Source organism: Cercospora beticola, chromosome 9 (assembly GCF_033473495.1).
Source record: "Cercospora beticola chromosome 9, complete sequence".
Classification (NCBI taxonomy): Eukaryota; Fungi; Ascomycota; class Dothideomycetes; order Mycosphaerellales; family Mycosphaerellaceae; genus Cercospora; species Cercospora beticola.
This window is the reverse complement of record NC_088943.1, coordinates 859,653-875,120: the sequence shown is the minus strand read 5'-3', so window position 1 is coordinate 875,120 and position 15,468 is coordinate 859,653. Positions and strand designations below refer to the sequence as shown.

General features: G+C 51.8%; 6 protein-coding genes across 6 annotated transcripts; 4 read left to right on the top strand and 2 right to left on the bottom strand.

Annotated features, from left to right (window-relative positions):
* Positions 1 to 524: 524 nt before the first annotated feature.
* On the top strand, positions 525 to 2,262 carry CCT2 (T-complex protein 1 subunit beta; the record flags this gene model as incomplete). The annotated part of the gene is made up of 4 exons (XM_023603873.2): positions 525 to 527; positions 580 to 638; positions 693 to 762; positions 814 to 2,262. The coding sequence occupies 4 exons, from the start codon at positions 525 to 527 to the stop codon at positions 2,260 to 2,262; spliced, it is 1,581 nt and encodes a 526-aa protein (XP_023450491.1).
* A 720-nt stretch (positions 2,263 to 2,982) lies between these two features.
* Positions 2,983 to 5,394, top strand: RHO25_012570 (uncharacterized protein; the record flags this gene model as incomplete). The annotated part of the gene is made up of 2 exons (XM_023603872.2): positions 2,983 to 5,121; positions 5,194 to 5,394. The coding sequence occupies 2 exons, from the start codon at positions 2,983 to 2,985 to the stop codon at positions 5,392 to 5,394; spliced, it is 2,340 nt and encodes a 779-aa protein (XP_023450490.1).
* A 408-nt stretch (positions 5,395 to 5,802) lies between these two features.
* URA6 (bifunctional uridylate/adenylate kinase) lies at positions 5,803 to 6,528 on the bottom strand (the record flags this gene model as incomplete). Its single annotated transcript, XM_023603871.2, has 1 exon — positions 5,803 to 6,528. The coding sequence occupies one exon, from the start codon at positions 6,526 to 6,528 to the stop codon at positions 5,803 to 5,805; it is 726 nt and encodes a 241-aa protein (XP_023450110.1).
* A 640-nt stretch (positions 6,529 to 7,168) lies between these two features.
* Positions 7,169 to 8,515, top strand: RHO25_012568 (uncharacterized protein; the record flags this gene model as incomplete). Its single annotated transcript, XM_023603870.1, has 1 exon — positions 7,169 to 8,515. One exon carries the CDS (start codon positions 7,169 to 7,171, stop codon positions 8,513 to 8,515), a length of 1,347 nt encoding a protein of 448 aa, XP_023450492.1.
* A 3,247-nt stretch (positions 8,516 to 11,762) lies between these two features.
* RHO25_012567 (uncharacterized protein) lies at positions 11,763 to 12,787 on the bottom strand (the record flags this gene model as incomplete). The annotated part of the gene is made up of 3 exons (XM_023603868.1): positions 11,763 to 12,010; positions 12,075 to 12,356; positions 12,427 to 12,787. 3 exons carry the CDS (start codon positions 12,785 to 12,787, stop codon positions 11,763 to 11,765), a joined length of 891 nt encoding a protein of 296 aa, XP_023450493.1.
* A 1,450-nt stretch (positions 12,788 to 14,237) lies between these two features.
* On the top strand, positions 14,238 to 14,882 carry RHO25_012566 (uncharacterized protein; the record flags this gene model as incomplete). The annotated part of the gene is made up of 1 exon (XM_023603867.2): positions 14,238 to 14,882. One exon carries the CDS (start codon positions 14,238 to 14,240, stop codon positions 14,880 to 14,882), a length of 645 nt encoding a protein of 214 aa, XP_023450495.2.
* Between the last annotated feature and the right edge of the window lie 586 nt (positions 14,883 to 15,468).

The window sequence follows — 15,468 nt, the reverse complement described above, 5'->3', positions numbered from 1 at the left end:
GAGGTAATGAATGCCTGCCATTGTCTACGACATGGCTTTTTCGCGCTGTGTTCTGGCCTGGCTTTGTGTCGGTAGCCAAGCCTGTGTGCCTGTGAAAATCAGCAGTGAGCGTCACCAACGACCATAATATATGTCCGTGAGCGCGAATGTAACATGTCTTTTCGCGTGCCGGAAATCGGCTTTTCGGAAGTGTTGTTCGCAGTCAAAAGAGCTACAAAAGTGGTCTGAATCTCCAGAAGTCGTGATCAGACGAAGGAGCCTGATATTCCTGCATCATGAAGCCATTTAGCTGTCATATGCAGTCTCACAATTAAGGTGATCGTGTCGCCAATGGGTAGTGTTGCACCTGGTGCATTGCTGACGTGAAGAGAGAGGTGAAGGAGGGACATGAGGGAGTGAGGTCAAGGGCGCTAGTCCACGATAGGAAGGTTTGGCGGGCAATTCTGAGATTCTGGAAAGCTTTCGCGCGTGGAAACGCGAGCTTTCTGAGTAACAAGCAATACTCCTACACAGCACCGCAAAAGATGGTGAGACGTAATGTTTCGTTCTAGATGAGTCGCAGACACTGACATTCTGCAGTCTCAGCAAATCTTCGAAGATGGCGGCGAGCAAGAGAGAGGAGAGCAGGCCCGCCTTAGGCACGTGGAACAATTTGAGAAAGAGCAGAGATGACATATACTGACTGAAGGCAGCGCTTTCGTGGGCGCTATCGCGATCGGCGACCTCGTTAAATCGACTCTAGGACCTAAAGGTCAAGACAAGGTGCGCAGGAATGGGAGCAATAGCCATGCGAAGCACTTCTGACTTCGCTAGATCCTGCAAAGTGCCTCGACAGGCGAGATTATGGTCACCAACGATGGCGCCACCATTCTGAAGAGCGTTGCTCTCGATAATGCCGCCGCAAAGGTGCTAGTCAATATTTCGAAAGTCCAGGATGACGAAGTCGGAGACGGAACCACAAGTGTCGCAGTTCTCGCAGCAGAACTTCTTCGAGAAGCAGAGCAGCTCGTGAACCAGAAAATCCACCCTCAGACTATCATCGAAGGCTACCGAATAGCCAGCGCCGCCGCACTGCAAGCCCTCAGCGAAACAGCAGTCGACCACAGCAGCAAGCCTGAGGAATTCCGCAAAGACCTGATCGCAATCGCTCGCACGACCCTCTCCTCGAAAGTGCTCTCACAAGACAGAGACTACTTTGCCACGCTCGCCACCGACGCCGTATTGCGAATGAAGGGCTCAACAGACCTCACACACATTCAAATTATCAAGAAAGCAGGTGGAAAATTGTCAGACTCATATCTCGACCCGGGCTTCATCCTCGACAAGAAATTTGGAACAGGGCAACCCAAGCGAGTAGAGAACGCAAAGATCCTCGTCGCGAACACATCAATGGACACGGACAAGGTCAAGATCTTCGGTGCCAGAGTGAAAGTGGACGGGACAGGGAAGTTGGCAGAGCTTGAGAAGGCAGAGAAAGAGAAGATGAAGGCAAAGGTCGAAAAGATCAAGGCACATGGCATAAATTGCTTCGTCAACCGACAACTGATCTACAACTGGCCAGAGCAATTGTTCACAGATGCGGGGATTGCATCAATAGAGCACGCGGACTTCGATGGCGTGGAGAGGTTGGCGTTGGTCACGGGAGCCGAGATCACGAGTACATTCGATCACCCGGAGCATGTCAAATTAGGACACTGCGACTTAATTGAGGAGGTTGTGATTGGAGAGGACAATCTCATCAGATTTTCTGGCGTGGCTGCTGGACGAGCTTGCACGATCGTGTTGAGAGGATCGTCGGAACAGCTTCTGGACGAGGCAGAGCGGAGTTTGCACGACGCGCTTGCGGTACTCTCGCAGACCGTCAAGTTCCCAAAGACGACACTTGGAGGAGGTTGCGCAGAGATGGTCATGTCAAAGGCTGTGGATCAAGCTGCACAGAATGTTGCGGGAAAGAAGGCTTTGGCTGTGGATTCATTCTCGAAGGCTCTCCGACAACTTCCTACAATCCTGGCCGACAATGCTGGTCTGGATTCCGCCGATCTCGTGGCCCGATTGCGAAAGGCCGTCTACTCTGGCATGTCCTCGTCCGGTCTGGACTTGATGAAGCCAGGTGGTGGCATTGCAGATATGCGCGAACTGGGCGTGATTGAGGCTCACAAGCTGAAGCATGCCGTGGTCAGCTCAGCAAGTGAGGCCGCAGAGCTATTACTGCGAGTGGACAACATCATCCGTGCAGCCCCAAGAAAGAGGGAGAGGATGTAGAGCAAAAGACGAAAGTTACGAGGCAATGTGCATAGCGCAGGAGTCTGGCGCCACAGAAGAAGCAGGACTAGATGTCGGCACTGTATTGTGCTGTAGATACCACGCATGTGAATTCTATTGCAATGACGATCTTTGGACGTGACACTGTCTTGTGCCTGATCCTTCTCGGACTGCGGTCGAGGGAGAACAGTAGAATGTTGTGGAGGACAGCATGAATATATCAAATATGCTGCGGGCGTGACCTGTACTCAAGTGGAGCTTTGTAGGTATGCATTAATACAACGCACTCATCGCCCCAGTCTTCGGAGTCATCGACCACTACTGTACAAAAAGATGTACTGTCCTACTGTAGTCGTGCCAAGACATAGACAAGTGGTCAGCAGCTGCCGGCCGGCCGGCATGCAACCTTGTCGGCGATTGAGTTCTTGTGCCGGAACGTCACGCAGGGCGGTCACAAGAGAACCGAAGAAGAGAAAGTGAGGGTGTGCGTTGGACATCGCCTGACTACTTTTGGTACTTTTTGCTGCTCCGGAACACGAGCTCAAAACTCAGCAGACCCAGCCACTTGGATCTCTTTCTTATCTGGCTGCAGCTCTTGTGAAACAAAGCCGCGATAACAAAACAATAATACAACGCGTTCCACGCAGTCTTCGAGGACAACCATACACTTCCTCACTCACGCAGCACCGTGGATTTGGGGAGAAGAAGCTGTAGTGGAGCATGTCGGATTCCTCCAAGGCCAGGCCCATTCCCTCTGGCAGCTTTCGAGATGCAGATGCTCAGAGTTTCGCCAGCGCGTCTCCCTCTCGAGCCTCGAGGACGGCGAGGCTGGCAGCGACACCGGTAGTGGGATCCGTACGCAGTGGGCACTCCAGATCGACGAGCCGTAGCCATCAGCAAGATGTGCAGACCAGCGGTGAGCCTCTCGCCGGAGCATCTGGCACATCGGTGCCCGGTCCGGGACCAAGTTCGCTCTCTCAGGCACTGCGTGGGACAAGAGGGCAGTCACCGGGCGGAGCACAGCGGCATCAAGTGAGAGAATCTCGAGGGACAATGAGATATGAAAGCCCGAGAGGAGATGATGATAGTGGAACGTACACTCCTGCCAGCGCGGCAGCACAGCTCGGGAGAAGCCCCACACCAAAAGAAGATATCGAAGTGCTGAAAAGACACTTGGTCGGGCCGCAGTCCTCTTCGCCTGCGGGGTCTTACAGGCAAGGAAGTGGGTTCCCGGGAGAGTCAAGTACTGCTGCACAAGAGGAGGAATTCTCGAGTCTGCAATTACAAGGTGGAGATACAACCCGGCACATCTACCGATATGCAGAGAAAAGAGAGCGAGAGGAGCAAGAAGCTGGAAAGCTGCGGAGGAGCATGAGCTACAGCGCACCAAAGACGAACAACAAAAAGGATGACGATGACGATGATATATCCTTCATCCAAAAGCCAGGTGGTTTCAGAAGAGACCATATTCGGCGTCGGGATGAATCTGCTGCTCCAAGCGCCAGTGGTGGGCGGACGCAATACGGTACTCTTCCTCGTGGCCGGAATGCAGTGGATCCTGAACCTCCGAGACGGCAATTCGTGACATCCAACTTCATCGAATTCTTGACGCTGTACGGACACTTCGCCGGAGAGGAACTGGAAGAAGACGACGAGGTGCTGGACGCTGATGAATACTTCTCCTCCGACTATTTCGAAGATGCCACAACAGAAGGCGACCGCGACGAAGACCGCGACGACTGGGGCGAGGACTCTGCTCTTCTGCCTGAAACTCCAGGCAAACGGCGAAGAAAGCGGAAGGTTCGTGAGAAGGGCAAAGGAACGCCATTCGGTGCTGCCATGCTGCTGCTCAAGTCCTTCGTAGGCACTGGAGTATTGTTCCTGCCTCGAGCATACTTGAACGGAGGCATGACTTTCTCCAACGTGGTTCTTCTGGTCCTGGCAGCTCTATCCTACTATTGCTTCATCCTGCTCGTCTCTATCCGGCTCAAGATCCACGCATCGTTCGGAGACATGGGCGGCAAGATCTTTGGCGCCTACTTCCGGAACATGATCAACTTCTCCCTCGTCATCAGCCAGATTGGATTCTCATCAGCATACATTGTTTTTGTGGCGGAAAACCTCCGAGCATTTGTCCTTGCCATTACTCGTTGCAAGAAGGATATCGATGTCGGATTCATGATCCTCATGCAAATGATCATCTTCCTTCCAATGTCCCTCTACCGCAATATCAACCACATCCAGAAAATGGCCCTCCTCGCGGACGCGTTCATCCTTCTTGGCTTGTGTTACGTCTATTACTACGACGTCCGCACCATCGTCCACCAAGGCGGCGTCGGCCCCGGAATTAAACATTTCAACCCCGAATACTGGACCCTCCTGATCGGCACCGCAATCTTCACCTTCGAAGGTGTCGGCCTTGTCATCCCCATTCAAAGCGGCATGGCCGAACCCAAGAAATTCCCCAAAGTCATGGGAACCGTCATGCTCATCGTCACCGTCGTCTTCGTCTCCGCTGGCGCCCTTTCCTACACTGCCTATGGCGAAAACACCAAAACTGTCATCCTCCTCAATATGCCACAAGACAATAAAATGGTCAACGCTGTGCAGTTCCTGTACAGTCTTGCCATTCTACTCAGCACGCCTTTGCAGATTTATCCTGCGATCGAAATCACGAGTCAGCAACTCTTCTCTAGGACTGGAAAGTATAATCCGTGGATCAAATGGAAGAAGAACATTTTCCGGTTCTTCATGGTCGCGCTTTGTGCTCTTATTGCTTGGGCCGGAGCGGGCGATTTGGATAAATTCGTCTCGCTTGTTGGGTCGTTTGCTTGTATTCCGCTCGTGTATATTTATCCTGTAAGTCCTCTGTCCTTTTCCCGCCTAACTCTTCAGGCAGGAGACGAAGCGTATATGCTGACCTTTTGGTAGCCCCTCATGCACTACCGCGTCGTTGCGACCAAGAACTGGCAACGCGTTGTGGATATTTTGCTCGTGATCTTTGGTTTCGCTATGATGTCCTATACGACTGCTTTGACGATTGTGGCCTGGGCGAGTGGGCAGAAGGACTCTTCGCCGGGATATTGTGACCCGGTGAATAAGGGGGATGCATTTATGTTGCCGAGATTCTGATGATAGTGGATACTGTAAGTGAATTTGATCGTTGAGTTGGATCTGTCGGAATTGAAGGAGTGGTGGGGATGGGACTAGTTTGGATACAGAGGTGCTGAATGTTCAACACGAAAGGAATGAGGAGTTGGACGAAGATTGAACGACTGAAGAGTTGGATCGAAGTATTGTACGATGTTATCGCTGTTTGTATATTGTGTATAGCGGCGGCGCTAGAGGTCGAGGGCTGGATGCATTTGCAGGCATATATGAGATAAAACATAGAACTCAGGAGGTGGAACATTTTCTATGCCTCTCTGTCGTGGCGTAAGTTTTGCCCGTCACTGCCTGTATGGATTCTTCCGTGCTGGTATCTTAGAGATACTCCACTTCCACCACCGTGTCCACCTGCATCAAGATATGTCCATGCCTCTAATCCTGCACACTCTTGCCCGCAGCAGCGCCCTCCTTGGCACTCTGTTCCTGTGTTCTCGACTCCTGGACACCTCGCTTCACAAATTGCGCCTTGACGTTCTTGTATACTTCCTCTGGCTCTGGCGTGGCGTCCACTTTGACCACTTTCCCTTCTTTCTCAAAGTGCTCCACCACAGGCATACTTGTCTCCACGAATGTCCTGAATCGCTTCTTGATGCTCTCTTCATTATCATCTGCTCGCCCGCTAGTCTCTCCTCGGTGCAGCAGTCGCTTCCTCATAGTCTCCTCGGGACAGTCAAAGAAGAGCGTGAAAGCCATGGGGCACACGATCTCCTGGAACTTGACCGCTTGGTCCATCTTGCGAGGGAAACCATCGATCAAGAATTTACGATTCCCGGTCTCGGAAATGGTAGCTTTCATGGCATTTTCGAGAAGCTGGATTGTGACCTCTTGAGGGACGATTTGACCTTCTTTGATGTAGGTCTTGATCATTTCGCCAAATTCGGAGCCAGCACGGTCTTGTTCGGCGCGGAGGAGGTCACCTGCAGAGAGATGCTTGAAGTTGTAATCTCGGACAAGGTTGGAGCATTGAGTGCCTTTTCCTGCACCTGGACCGCCCAGGACGAAGACTACGAGGGCTTCATCGTCGGAGGTGGGGTTGATGGCGGATTTGAAGAGGGGAGAGGTGCGTTTGAAGGACTCGAGTTGGTCGATTGCAGGCATAGTTGCTGTTTACTGGTCCTTGGGAGAGCGGTTGGTGGGGTGTGGCCACTGGTCTTTGGAGGATGGCGCTCGGTCGGGGAGCTCGTAGGTGTGAGCGGGAGTTTGGCCGGCGCGCTGTTGAATGAGGATGTTGAAGGCGATTGTGCCTAGGGCGAAAATGGCTACTAGAGAATAGACGGGGAGTTGGTTGCCGCGATTCTTTTTTGGTGGGGAGGCGCGGGGCGCGATGGGAGCTGGGGGCGGAGTGGTACGCGAGTCGCGGAGGCGGTGGCGGAGACTGAAGGGGCGGAGGTGTCGTGGGAGGCGGGCAATCAGGAGGGTCGGACGTGCTACGGACATGGTGGGCGAGAGCGATGGGAAAGTGGTGCAGCTTGATCACCTTCGGGCGGTGAGCTCATGCTCGGCCGCTCTCTTTCGCCGATGTTGAACCTTGGCCGGACTCCTTTCATCAAACAACCACCTCACGCCAACCATCACCATCATCGTCTGTACAGCCCGGCTTCGGAAGCTATTGTATAGTGCCTATTGCAATGGTGATGGCGTGAAATACCCTGCCCTTTGACGGGACCACTGATGACTGGCCCTGCACTCGTTCTTCCAGTTGAGCCAGCACAGTCCGCATGCTCACAGTATTCCCAATATGCTTCATCTTGCTGTCCGCTGTCGACCCGCAGTCACTCGCGGGACTTATGGCAGCATTGTCCCTGCGTTGTCGCGTTCTGCACTTACAGTGGCCGACGTGGCAGCGCCAGATGATCCAAGGACTCTGCTCGACACTTCGGAACAGCCCAGGCAATCGAGAGACACGCGGTTACATGTGAGAAGGAAGAGAGTAGGATTTATCGCATCTAAAACCCGGCCTCGCGTGACAGAGTCCGACCTGCAAGCGAAGCTTGAACTCGAACAGCATCCAATACGGGCTGGCACGATCCTCCAACGACACCTAAATAATGGCAGCTTGACCTTAAACGTTCTCTGCCTTTGCTTAGAATACCCATGGTATCTCTCGATTAGGGACCGATGGAGACTTGAGAGAGGACCGACTCTTCAGAGGCTGCGTGATGGTCAACTTGGGCGAACTGCGCTGGTCGCTTTGTTGCAGAATCCGCAACTCTTGCTAGAGTTGGCCAGGACTCAGAGAAGCTGTTGTGATTTTCTTGCTTACTATGTTGTCAACGAAAACCTGGAGAAACAATTCTACAAGTGCTTGCAGCTGCCACTCAACGAAGGCCAGTACGGTCTCCACTGGCGCGGCCGACTTCTGGCCTCCCTGTGCAGCGCGACCTTCATGCATGGCACTTCTGCATCTGCTGATCGTCCTCTGAAAACCTTCTTTGAGGGATACGAAGCGGTCACTTCTGATCAGGACAGTTTTGTCCAACGCAACTCCCAAACCGAGAGTAGTCCGACGTTGGACGAACTACAAGTAGGCATCTCCCATTCATTATTCGCTATGCGAGCGATACTTGGAGATCGACACAGGTTGCTAGGCTACCCTGACACAGATCCAAAGCTCTACGACCAATTTCTTGCTCTTCTGAGATCCTCGAGGTCATCTGCTTTCGACCAAGCATGGGACATTGCGCGGCTTCACATGTACCATCCACGGAAACTTGACGAAAAACCGGCAGTGCGACTACTTCGAGGCGTCGCGAGACTTGGTTTTCCGGCCGACAGTCGTGTCATTCGGGAAAGAAAGCAAATGGTTCAACCGGTGTGTGACTTTATCAAACGTGCTCACATCGTGGCCGAAGGCAACGAGAATCACGAAGACTCCGAGTGGATTCTCAACACCTTTGGAACACAGTTATCTCGTGCATACAAGCTGTCCAGGAAATCCGCCAAAGCCGAGATACGGACTCGCGAACAGACGCCCATGCTGGAAAGGCTCTTTTATGCAGCTACCGCACCCAGAAAATACCGCCGAGCACCGCCTTCAGCTAAACAGTCGTTGGACTCGTACTTCTGGGAAGATGCAGAAAGCTAGAGTATGGCGTTGGTTGGCTCACGATGTTGAGACTGCTCTGGACGCAGGTGGGAAACATGAAGACGACTCTGCGAATGCCCAAACCTTATCGTCCCATTAGCCCTACGTTTTGGACAATGATTCGCGCAAAGGATGCTTCATTGAGCACGTCCGCGCAAGAGCCGTCGGCTGCGAATGAGGCGCCTTCAGGACCTCATCAAAGAGCTCCAATGGTCTGCGGTTGCTAACTCTCAGCAGCAGCACGCAATGACGATTCAGACATGAGGAGATTTCACACGACTGTGAAGAAGGAACGATGTGATGACCACATGAAGCGAAGTATTCGAGACTCGCTGAGGTTGCCAGCACTCCTCTCGAAACACAGCTGTACAATGTATGACCCCTCGTGGCAGGGAGTCTCACGATCACGTAGATCAGCCGGCTTGGGAAGCAGGCAGGCCGCTGATTTACTTACCCTCGGGCTTTATTCTGAATTGTATTATATTCATGTGAACAACGTATACCCCTTCGTCAGAACAACGCAGGTTTCCTGATCCTGAATAATTTTACACGCTTACATTATCCAGATCACGTCGCGATCCTCAACCACTCTATCTTTTGGGTAGAAACGTGACAATCAATTCATAACCAGCCTCTTTTACTCGTATCCAAAGCATCGATTTTTTCATCTCACTCTCCTCAAACCTTCCCAGCCTTCCTCCTCGCTTTCGCCCTTCTCATCTACTCTCCTCCCCCTTCCTCATCCATCAACCTTCGTATCCAACGTAACCACCGCATCACACTCCGTAATCGTCGTTGTCAAAGTCGGATCCACTGTTTGCGAAGCTGTGCATGGTGCAAAGCAATTCAGAGGAATTGTCTCGGTTGTTAAGGCGCAACCTTTGCAGTCGCTGATGATGTATTTGGTTTCTGAGGGGATATCGGGACAGCAAGAGTCTTCGGCGAAGGTTGTGGTGTGGGTGCAGCTGGGAGCGCTGCTGATAGTGCTACTGATCTTGCTGTTGCAGGATTGAATATAGGCGAGAGAGGAGGTTGTGAGGGTCGCGAAGAAGAGAATGGCTTCAGTGAACATGTTTGATGTCGATTCTGTATGTGAATGTCTGAGATTGTTGTTCTTTTGTGGATTGGGTTTGATGTTGACTACATGGTGCAACAATTATATCTCTCACTTGATTTCGTCGAGTATGCGATTAACATGTGCAATTGGCTGGATTACGCTTCAGCTTTCAGCTCTTCCTTCAACGTTACACTGCCCGTCACAAAGCTGTCGGATGTCCCGATCGTATTTCGCAGCGTGATCAAGTCTGTGGCACAATGTTTGTGGGTCGCCCAATACATTCCATCAATGCTTAGCCATAACAAAAGTCAGTCAGCCGCTCGTGGAGACCTCGCGCGAATATTTCATGAGTGTATCAAATAAACACTTTGCTTTGTAGGAAAGCTATCACATGAAGAGAATAACGATCAGTAAATACCAAAATTAGATGCTTTTCTGTTCCGCGCGCGCGGTCGTGAGATGTGTCACGCGACAACCACCATCACTCAAGCTCAAGCATCTTTTTTCGAAAACGAGAATCCATGAATCAAAATTCAAACCCTCCTTCTCAAGAATAAGGAGTAGGTGCTGCTCTCTTGCAAGCAGTCACAGTCGTTACACTCTCAGTAGGACACGCACAGATACCAAACGCACCCTCATCCTCCACTGTCTGCGTCGCCAACGCGCACCCTCCACAATTCGTCAACGAAGTCTTAGTCGTCGCATAGACGTGCCCGCAGTCGCCGCACGCAGGCTTCGTTTTGGTGATGTTCTTCGTGCACTTGGCATTGTATTTAGTCGTGAGAGAGCTGGTTGTTGTTGGCGCGCAGGCTGTGATTGTGCTGGTGAGAAAGGCAACGATTGGTGGTGGCGATACGCAGCGACAGAGTGGGAAACTGGATTCGTCGGTCTCCAGGGCACAGCCTCCGCAGTTTGTGTATGAAGTTGCAGTTGCGGCTGCGATTGGTCCGCAGCAGGTGTAGGATGTTGGGGTTTGAGTTATGGTGCAGCTGGGTTGTTGGCCATAGCCGCCTGCGAACAGATTTTGTGCTGCTGCTAAGGCAGCGAAGGTGGAGATGATTGTTATGGCGAGCATGGTGGCGTTGTCCTTATGTTTCGTGCTGAATGTCTTGGGTTGGGTTTGATGCAGAAACGAATTGGCGCCTTGCTTGGTTGGCTCTTAGGGGCCTTCTCTTATTCGGATGTGGTGTTGCCAGTTCTTATACTTCGCGACGTGCAGTTCTTAGCCATGCGCAGGAGTCGCGAGATCCGAAATCCTTGATCGTTCCTTCTTCCAGGGATGGTTCTTTCGTCGTCTCGTCTCGTTCATGCACCTGCATTCTTGAATCGACAAACAGGAAACCAGGTCAATACATACGGTCAGCTGCCAAGCATGCGTTGTGACTACGCTGTGCTCCTGGAATAGCGTACCGTTGACCCCACAGCACGTGTGTAGATCACTCTATTGGCTGTCGGAATGTGAAGATGCGGCAGGAACTTGTTCTGTCGTGAGACTGCTCAGAACACCCGAGTCATGCCACCGACCCCATCTCGCCTGCTCCGTCCGCGAGCAGCCTCAGGAATGTTTCACTCCCCGTGATCAACACCGCAGCTCGTGTTTGTTGGTTACACGTACATCTACGGCCGGCCGCGACTTGGCGAGAATGGAGGTGAGCGCAACAGCGCCATCGTGCTTCCGCTTCTGAGTCGTCATGTCTCAGGCCGTTGGACCGATTCATCCTACAATATCACAGGAGAAGTCAGTTGGATCGTCTTGGCAGCAACTCTGCCTTGCCTCTGCTTCGATGCGCCTTGGCCTCATCTCGGAAGGCGCGGGGATGGAGCGAGCAAAGCCGGCAGGAGGGCGATGGAGTTTCATCACAGCCTCTGCAGCTGAAAAGGCTTGCTGCGCCCACGATCCTGGCCTTTAGCATGGATATCAGCTGAGATCTGGAGGCGTGCAAAGCTGCGGTGCAGTTCTCGCATTCGATGCAGCAGGTCGACAGCGTGTTTCGAGGAGGATGTAGGTTAGAAAGGTGGAGGTGTGATTGCATTTGCATTTCCCATTGTTGTTCTGCCTGAGGCTAACTGTGTCACGTGTGCTCGTATAAACCTTTAGCCGCAAGTAATAACGAAAGTCTGTTGTCCCTTCCCAAGTTCAAGCTCCAATCCTCTCCGAACTCCTTTCGCCAAGTATCAACCATCAACTCATCACTGGACAATGCACTTTCCTGGCTGACAAGCACTCTCGTCATTGTCTCTGTCATCTCTGGGACCCGAGAAAGTCTTGCCACAGACCGTTGTCCAGTAATACTCAAGCGCCAGCCACCGGTAGCTGTCGGCATTGATCAGCTTGTCGGCATCACTCAAGCCCTTGACATCGAGAGGTCCATAGGCCTTGTCTCCAATGTGGGTACCGGTCGCGGCCTTGCCGATGCGGTCGAAGTGGGTGTATTCGTCTGCCCTCCCGTCAGCTCAAGCTCTCTCAGGTGCACGGCGATTTCGAATAAGGATGGTACGTACGAAGAATGATCGCACCAAGAACGTCCATCAGCGTGCTGACTGTGGACCCCAAGCTATCACAGCTGACGTCTGAACGTTTTGGGACGTCGTAGCCCTGATCACACATATGCGCGATGGCGATTTGCTGGTTGTTGCGTACGAGATTGCCAATATAGGCCAGGGTGATGCTATCGCCCACTTTCTCGGTTCCTGGAGTCGTGCAGATACCCTTGATATCCTTGTTGGTCCAGAAGATGTAGCCGAGATCGATGGAGCCTTCTTGGTCATCGGTGCCCCAGATGTCTGCGGGAGTCACAGGTCAGCAAAGCAGCCACTTGAGCAAATGTCTGGAGCACATATCTGAAGCACATACTTTTGTACACCTTCTGTACGGCGTCCTTGTCCGCATCACCAAAGTAATGGCCATAAATTCCGTTGTCGACGGCGTTGGACCAGGACTGCTCCAAGTAAGAGGCTAGCTGGACAGCATCCGTCTGGCCGTCCTTGAGCTGCTGCACATGGCCTGAATCGGTCGGGTTGTTCATATCGAAATCAGGCAAGTATTGGCTTGCGAGTCTCTTGACAATGGTTCCGCGCTTCGACTTGGTATGGATGTCTCCGAGGATGTCATCAATCTCTTGCAACATGTCCTCCGGAGCGGCATCCTGGATGTTGTCGATGTCTCGTTCGGCGATGTGGACACTGCCATCGGATTGGTAGCTGCGGACTGCCATCGACCTGGATGAGGCAGGTGCTGCGTTGGTCCCTACGAGGCAGAGGGAGGCTGCCAATGCACAGCGTGCTGCAAGTGTGCTGAAGTGCATGGTCAGTGAAAAGCTGACTTGGCAGGTATTGTGCTGATTGATAGTGAAGGTTGAGGTACGATTGGGAGTTCTGGTGCTTGATACAGTTTCGATTGGAGAAGGCATTCGACTTCTTTTATGTCTCTGACTGAAGGAGTCGGCATAGATTCTCTCGGAGGACCTGTTCCAACACATCCATTCGTCATAAAAGATGCCATTGCAAGCCTCAGCGACCAAAACGGGCCCGGTTACACCAATGCATCATAGGCACAGCCATAAAGAAGGCTATACAGTCAAAGGATTGCAAGCACAGAATATCGGCTCGAACCAACAACTCCCAATTCTCGTATTGAATATCTATTTGCGCTATCATGACACGGAGCAACAAATGTGGAGCGAGCGCTGCGGAAGGACGAAGTGGATTACGTCTGTTCTAAATGTGTCGCATGAAGCTCGACGCTCTCTCATTCTTCTTCAACGAATACCGTCACGAGCACAGGAAATGGCCAATTGAGGAGTTTTCTACGGATCGCAGCGTGTTCTCGGAGCTTGTGTTGATTCATATGGTGCTGCACCTGCTATCACTAACAATTAAAGGTTCGTCACGAGGCATTTCCTGCATCTTCACCTACGGACAGTCCATAGGGATCGATAAAGTCTTGCTCGCTGGCAGCAAAGCGTGCCCAAGCTCTCCACCTAAAACCAACTAAGCCAACGCTTATAGCCAGCTGCAGCAGCGTAGATCTCGGCAAAGGACCAACAAGCTCTCATACCCGCGCCCGTCCCGTGCATCTACACAATGCAGATGTCCGATATGCTACCTCAGCTGTGAGGTACAGCGGGCGGGTTGTCCAGGATTCTCGTTGAAGGATCAGAAGGATCGACAGAACAACATCGGTGGTATTCTTCCGAGCGCTTCGACCCTTTGTGCAACATTCTTATTTGCCGTCGCTTTGTGTTGTGGAGTCCAACTGATTTGAACTTGGTTTCATGCATTGACAGGATTTACTGCGCCTCGTCCTGTGGCATCTGCAAGCTATTCCAAGTATTTCTTGGCAGTGTCACATGTTGGCTTGTTCCAACATCAGAGTGAAGTCATCCTCGTGCTACATCAGCTGTGTTGGTCACATGAAGCTGCATGAAGGAAGTAGTTGGTCTGTGGAGGCAGTAGTAAAGTTCTGTTGCCTGACTTGGACGATAAGTGGGGCTTTTTGAGTCGAAGGCAACTGCATTCACGAAGTAAACCACTTCAACGGTGCCCAGCAAACGAACACATTCGACGAAAGCGACACACACATGAGCATCAAGAGGTCACCACAGCCTCCGCAAATTGTCTATGCTGCAGTCCCTCAAGAAATTCTTGTCCCCGACAAAACGCAATATGTCCAACTTGCACCCCAAGATCTCGATCTCGATATCGACGAGCAGTCCAACGCTCTCAAAATCTGGCAATCAACCCTTCACCATCACTCTCTCAGCGAACTTTACGAACAATCCACAGACCATCACAATCGACACCTTTCATACTGTTCTCTACCACCGCTCGCTCGCACTCGATTATCAAGGTCTTACCTTCAAAGACACGTCGAGCGGGGAATTGGCAAAACGCAGAGTCATCGACGTGCAGTACAGGGTACCGGAGAGTTTGACAGAGACCTTGGACAGCGTAGCAGAGATTCCTCCGCTCAATGATGGATCTGAGGCGTATATCGTGCGACATACATTCCAGACACCAGCTTCTTCTGAAATTCCTGGACATGGTGAGGGAGAACAGCCGTGTTCGACGGATCCGGAGATGGACGCCATCGCGAAGGATCTCATGAGGGAGATGACGGATCAGACCGCCGGCTTGGAAGTGGGAAGGACGTATGAGATTGGTCTCGGGAATGATATGAATCGAGTATCGTGGTGGAGAGTTGGAATGAAAGCTGAAGTCTTCGCGCAGGGCTCGGTGAGCAGGAGACCCGAAGGTCCAACGATCGAGATGAACTTAGTGAAGACTGCGACTTTTACAGTCGTAGAGTAAAACCTGCACTCAATCAATCATTCTTACAACCCGACCCCATCATCCATCCCTTTGATATTTCTAAAACTAACACACCTCCATCCTTCCCACCCCAACTCCCCAATTCCTCCGCCCTCTGCATCATCATTCCCATCTTTCCTAAACTCCGCAATCACCACACTCCTCCTCACCAACCCCACTTCCCCATCCCTCAAAGCCTGCTGTGCCCAAACAGTCGCAGACCATTCTTGCATTCCCCCTTGTCTCTTCCTCCCATCTCCAATCCAGACATCAATCTCCAGATTCGTAACTTCCACAAATAAATTTGGATTTCCACCAAATAGGACTTTCCCCGTTTCGAGGTATTCGTCAATACTCACGTGTGAACGACTACCGTATGCAACTTCGATTTGTAGATTGGGAGAGCACGTCATCGCAGAATACCAAGGTTCTTCATTGCGGTTGTATTGTCGAGCATTGTGGGCTTCTGTTATTGCTGCGTAGAGGGTTTGGATTTGGAGTTTGGCTGTTTCTGTAGGTGAGAGGGCTTCAATAATGCCGGGAGGGTTGGCGGGTGGTTTCATTTTGATTTGTTAACATGATTTTG